A 6,010-nucleotide genomic window follows, 5' to 3' on the forward strand; every position below is an offset into this window, starting at 1 on the left:
ACAGCGTCTAACACAGCAAAGGCTTTAAGCAGTGCCCTTTCTCTTGGGTTAGTTGCTTTGCTTTCCCATTCTATCGCCCAGGCATTGAGTCCCCCGCAATTATGTTTGGTGTAGTTGTGGTTGCATCGTTCACAAGTTCGTCAAGTATTTTATCATATTCGTCAAGCGGGATACTTGGCGGTATGTAGCAGCTGTAGAAGTAGATCCCATATATTTTCGCTCTTGCGTAATAGGCCCTTCCAGTCAGTGGTTTGTGTTGAAACGTTTTGTCTCCACATGGCCATTTTGCTACCTTTTTTTGTGGTATCTGAGATCCACTTGTCAGTCGTTTTATTTTTATATTGTTCACAAATTATTGCTACGTCAATACTATTTTCATATACCGTTTGCGTCAATAGCTCCTGAGCCGCCTCACAGTGGTTCAGGTTTATTTGCAGGATCTTCACTTTGTATTTTTACTGCATGCTGCTATTTGGGTGCCCGCGTAGGCCGCTCTGATAGTTTTTACTGCTGCTACGTTAAAGGGGCCAAGTTCTTTAATTTCTGATAGGATTGCTTCTGCTATGTGTTCTTTTGTGGTGACATCGTCCAGTTCCCGCAGCTCCACTGTGGTTTCTTGTTTCAATGTTTTGATTTGTGCCTGGTCACCCAAAATTCTGCCTATCTCTTCTTCATATCCTTCAGTGCTTCCTGTCGGCTCCTTCTTTAGCTCAAGTAGAATCTCTCCTTTGGCTGTTATTTTAACTCTTGGACATTTTTTCCAAGTTCTTGTAGTGTCCCATTTGTTTTAACTGTTCGAAAAATGTCTGACGTATGATGTGGTCTGCCACGCGTGTGCCACAAATCACCGGAAGCACACTCCTCCGTCACATGTGTATGCAACAGATAGTTGAGGCAGTGCTCATGTGCCTGGGCGATCCGCTGTAGCCGGTGTTTCCGGCATGACTGAGTATAAGTGATCAGAGCGTCCTTTGCCTTTTCTAGGTCTAGGTGCGTCAATGTATCGCGTCGGGAGTACAGCGTGAGTTCTCCCATCACTTTAATTTTGAGTCGCTTTATGCAATTAAACATGTAAGCGATTACCCTGAGTGCTCGGGGGTGAGATGAAAATAGTCGATTTTTCGGCTCTCTGGGGCAATTATGTTGCGCATGGGCGATCGTGGTCAAGAATTGGGAGATTCTGTTAACCATCGGGGACCATTCCACCAAAGAGTGGTGGTGGCAAGGTACAGGCGCTTGCACCCTCTTGTACCTAGAGCTACGTGTCGCCAAGTGGTTGATCCCACTAGGTTAAGGATCTGAGACGTTCGAATGGAAATATACATTTTTCATGCATGTGGAGGTTTTTCTAACCTCTAATAAAATTTCGGAATCAGACCAGAGATACAATTTTATTTTGCCATATTTAGATGCGTTTGCACCATGGAGACTAGTTTGGCTAGTAGTAGCGCACCACATAGTTCCAGTCGTGGCAAACTTATTGTTTTTAGCGGTGCCGCCTTTGCCTTGGCTACTAGTAGGTGACTGGTGGTCGCTGTGTCTGATTGTGTGCGCACATAGATGGTGGGGCAATATGCCTTTGCAGAGACACCACAGAAGCCATGTAGTTCGATTTTGTGCTCTGGGGCATAATTTATCCATCGTGGGATTTGTATCTGTGAGATATTATTCAGATTGCCCGCGAACTGGGACCATTTTTCTAAACGAATTGGTTTCACTTGTGCGTCCCAGTCAGTTTCGTCTAGCCACAATTCTTGTATTAAAATTTTTGCTTGTATCATAATTGGCGAAAGCCATTCTGCGGGGTCGAAAATTTTGCCACCGAGGATAAAATTTGCCTCTTTGTTATAGGTGACAGTGCGGATATTGACTCATTATAGTATGAAAACTGGTCAGATATCGCATTCCATTGTATCCCCAAGGTTTTTGTTGTGCTTTTTTCGAATTTAAGGAAATTAGTGTCTAATAGATTTTCTTTAGGTATGTCCTTTAAAATATTAGGGTGGTTCAACGTTATCATTTTTAACAGAAACCCTGCTGTATTGAGAGCTGGTGTCACTTGTATGCCTGTGGAAGACTGTGGCTTCCAGATAGAATATCGTCTAGATACATGTGTGTTTTCATTACTTGTGTTGCCAAAGGAAATTCTGACTTTGTATCTTGTTTGTAATAGTATTTACTTTTTATAATTTTTTCCTCCATGTGGTCTAAATGAAGGTATTCTTCTAATACCCTATCGTATTCTGGTTTTAGCTCGTCTTTTTTAAATGGGTATTTTCCATACTTAAAAACTGTTGGATAGCAGAGGTGCGGGAATGACCTAAAGCGAGTGTATGGGAAAATTCTTAGAGCCGTTTTCACAGTGATTAGTTAACGATTGGTTGACTATTAGTCAATGTAACCAACAGCTGTTTGTTAACTAAAGCAATGTTTTTCACAGTGCTTAGTTATAAAAATAAATTTTCTGGCTAAAAGTGTGGTAGCACCATAGAAAACATATGATCTTGACATTACAGTTTTACAATTTATGTTTTTATTTCATATCACAATTGGTAAAAATTTCAATTGAAATGGCGACGAAAAAGATTAATTTCAGTGAAAACGACGTAAATTTATTACTTTCTATAATAGAAACACATAAAAATGTGATAGAGTGCAAAAAAAGCGATACTTTTACGGTAGATGCGAAAAATAAAGCTTGGTTCAAAATTCAGGAGGAATATAACAGCAGAACCTCGTCTTCATTTCGCGATGAAAAAATGCTGCGTACCAAATATTACAACATGAAAAAGGAATTGAAGAAAAAGGTAGCAGCCGAAAAAAGAAGTTGCATAGCCACAGGAGGAGGGCCGCCATTGAAAATTAGCACCAATGATATTGATGTAATGTTAACATCAATAATAGGCTCGGAGCAGTTAGAAGGAATGGAATCTGTATACGATTCCGATAATCCTTTTGTGCGAAACAAAACGGAGGATGTTATCGTTAGCATTGGTAAGAAATTACTTAATTATTCTGCTCTTGAATTGGGAGACTTCTTTGTCTACATTCATGCTGTTACTCAAATACCATCATTTAAATGTATTAATAATGTATTAATGGTTTTGCAGATAAGGCAGCAAATAACATCAGTGCTATGCAATCTCAGGATGGGAGCGAGGAATTTGAAGACATCATGAACACATCCAACACAGCTACTACTTCGAAAAATTGGAGTACATACACGCCTGCAGATTTAAAAGCTCCTAAGTCTAAAAAACTTATAATCGACGAATCGCAAAGAAAAGAGAAAAATACGAGTACATCATGGTCGAAGCTGGCCGCTGTTAAATCAAAATGGACTGGAGAAAAATGCCGCGTAGAGATTGAAATATTAAAAGCTGAACATGAAAAGCGAGTAAAGATGTACGAGCAACATATAAAGCAATCTGAAGTGGAACACAAAATGCGTATGAGAATTATGGAAGAGCAATTAAAAGAAATTCAAAGGCGCAATCTTGTATATACAAATGTAAATCAATTGTAAAAAAACAGTACAAGCACAAAATAACCTGACACATTCAAAATAAAAGTGTTTTAAATAACATTGTTGTATTATTTGTTTTTATTGATAGTCTTACAAAGCTTGACTTGCAGTTATAAGGTTGCAAAGTACCCATTTATTAAATTATTCCTCGTCACATTTTTTTCAGTGCGCCGATCAGAGCTGCGATTATTCGGTATGCTTAAAACTGACAAAATTCGCCTATCAATCTCAGGATCTAAAGGAGGAGCTTCAGTATCGCGATGTAAGCAGCATATATTTTGTAGCACTGCTGTGGCGACAATTATTGATTGGACTTTGGTGCAATTCATTCGTATACCCAAAGACAACACTGGAAACCTTCGCTTCCAAACACCATAAGAGCGTTCAATTGGATTTCTTGACCGAATATGTGATTCGTTATATAGTCTTTCAGCTGCATTGTTAACGGAATGAAGGGGTGTTAAAATCCGTTTATTATTTTCATACCCTTTATCAGCAAGCACAAGGCCATCTCCGAACTCTCCGTTCTCAAGACGAGCATAAATACGAGAGTTTCGTAATATGGTAGCATCATGTGTTGATCCTGGCCACCTAGCAACTATGTCTAAAATCAACAAACGAGCATCGCAAATCGTTTGTACATTAAAAGAAAATATGTTTTTTCTATTACGAAATAGTTCCGCATGGTCTCCGCCTGAAAAGGAAGGAAACATGTAAAAATAGATATTCATTACGGTTTTGAGGTGTTTCAGCTCACCAGGTGACTGAATTTTTACGTGCGTGCAATCTAAGGCACCAATAACTCTGGGAAATTTAGCAATTCGAAAAAACTCTTTCTGTTTTTGATGTATATCTTCCGTTGTAGTAGGGAATCGTATGAAACGTTCTCGCAACCTTGCTATTTTATCTGAAACAAGAGTAACAACTCTTGATACTGTGCTAGTAGACACTCCTGACACATCTCCAATCAATTGCTGAATACTGCCAGTGGCATAAAACCTCAATGTAATCGTCAACATATGATCCGGCGACAACGCATTATTCCTAGGAAAAAATTTTATGTAGAAATCGGCAGGCAAAGCGTTAAAAAATCTATACCATGTGGTAGCATGCTGTATATCTGGACGTATGAGCTGCAATACTTCCCATGCAGCATCTTTGCATAGGCGGAAACGCTCTCTAAAGTCCTTTTCATCATAAAGTCGAAAGAAATTAAATCGCTCCCGGATTTCTTTTTTCCGACGGAAAATTACCACTTTTAGCAGCTCTTCGTAATCGTCGTCACTGTCACTGAACTCCATTGTTGTGAGCACTACTTCCCACCAAATTGCTTTTTAGATTTATTTTATTTTTCTTTTAATAAAAATTGACATTCGAACAGCTGTTTGTTAACCAATCGTCAACCAATGCCCGGGAGATGAGTTAACTAATGGTTGACAATTCACTTTGAAATGAAAACCAATTAGTTATCTTCAACCATTCGTTAACTAATCACTGTGAAAACGGCTCTTAGTGGTAGTCGTAGTCGACGTACCGGCCATTATCTAATCGAGTAATCGTGGATTTGCAAAAATCCCTACAACATCGATCTTCTGGAGTTGTGATTGATGTAAGGGGGAGTTCTTCTAACTCCAAAATTTCTTCTGTTTTGTGTTTAAGTATTCGTTGGAGATTTTCTCAACTTTGGTTGTCATCGTGATAACTGGTTCCGCAACCAGCCCACTTAGTATCCAACCGAAAATGGTACTTTGTGCCAGAAGTGTTTTCGAAACTTTCTCACCACATTCGAATATGATTTGTGATATGAGATCGCTGCCTAATAGGATGTCTATTTGAGCGGGAGTGTTCCAGTTGGGATCTGCGAACTAAAGGTGTAAAACCTATTGGCAATGCTTGCTATTTATATGATAGCTTGGAAGCATATTTGTTAGTGGCGGTGAGACAATATCTTCTGTTTGAATGCGCTTATCCGCTTGGGGTGAAATAAGGCTAATGAGGCAGATTTTATTTGAGTTTTGTACTACTCTTCTGCCCATTCCCGTAATTTCAAAATTGGCTAGTTTTGTTGGCAGTTGTAGCATACTTTGTCTATTAAGGTCCTAAGTTTAAAAAGTTCTCCTTGGTGCTCGATGGAGACCACTGCTATGGGTAATATACACTGCTTTGGCTTTCGCTGTGTAGCGTCTGAGTTTTTAGTGCCTTTGAGCAGCATGGCGTTATTTTGAGCGAAGCTGGAATAACTTGTAATATGAAGCATTGAGTTTTGCCGTTTATGGGAGTAAACGCAATTAAACTTGCTTTAGCAATCTTTGAGCGTATGCGCATGTGACAAACAGTTGGTACAATGTTTTTTCGTTCTTGCAAAATGGATTCAACGATTTTTTTGCCGCGGAGCATACGTTTACTAGTATTGGTATTGTCTGTGGCAATATTCTGTGTCGATAGAACCGACAAAAAATTTGAAACAGTGGATTGAAGTCTTAT

At 39.2% G+C, this 6,010-nt stretch overlaps 2 protein-coding genes across 2 annotated transcripts; one reads left to right on the forward strand and one right to left on the reverse strand.

The window, feature by feature from the left end:
- The first annotated feature begins 2,414 nt into the window (after positions 1-2,414).
- LOC126764130 (myb/SANT-like DNA-binding domain-containing protein 3) lies at positions 2,415-3,584 on the forward strand. Its single transcript, XM_050481928.1, has 2 exons — positions 2,415-2,994; positions 3,111-3,584. Exons 1-2 carry the CDS (start codon positions 2,499-2,501, stop codon positions 3,524-3,526), a joined length of 912 nt encoding a protein of 303 aa, XP_050337885.1. The 5' UTR covers positions 2,415-2,498; the 3' UTR covers positions 3,527-3,584.
- Positions 3,585-3,586: 2 nt separating this feature from the next.
- Positions 3,587-5,027, reverse strand: LOC126764102 (putative nuclease HARBI1). The gene is made up of 3 exons (XM_050481891.1): positions 4,625-5,027; positions 4,284-4,570; positions 3,587-4,220 (listed from the first exon to the last, which is right to left on the reverse strand). Exons 1-3 carry the CDS (start codon positions 4,825-4,827, stop codon positions 3,637-3,639), a joined length of 1,074 nt encoding a protein of 357 aa, XP_050337848.1. The 5' UTR covers positions 4,828-5,027; the 3' UTR covers positions 3,587-3,636.
- Positions 5,028-6,010: the final 983 nt, after the last annotated feature.

The sequence above is a fragment of the Bactrocera neohumeralis genome, unplaced genomic scaffold (assembly GCF_024586455.1).
Source record: "Bactrocera neohumeralis isolate Rockhampton unplaced genomic scaffold, APGP_CSIRO_Bneo_wtdbg2-racon-allhic-juicebox.fasta_v2 cluster09, whole genome shotgun sequence".
Lineage (NCBI taxonomy): Eukaryota > Metazoa > Arthropoda > Insecta > Diptera > Tephritidae > Bactrocera > Bactrocera neohumeralis.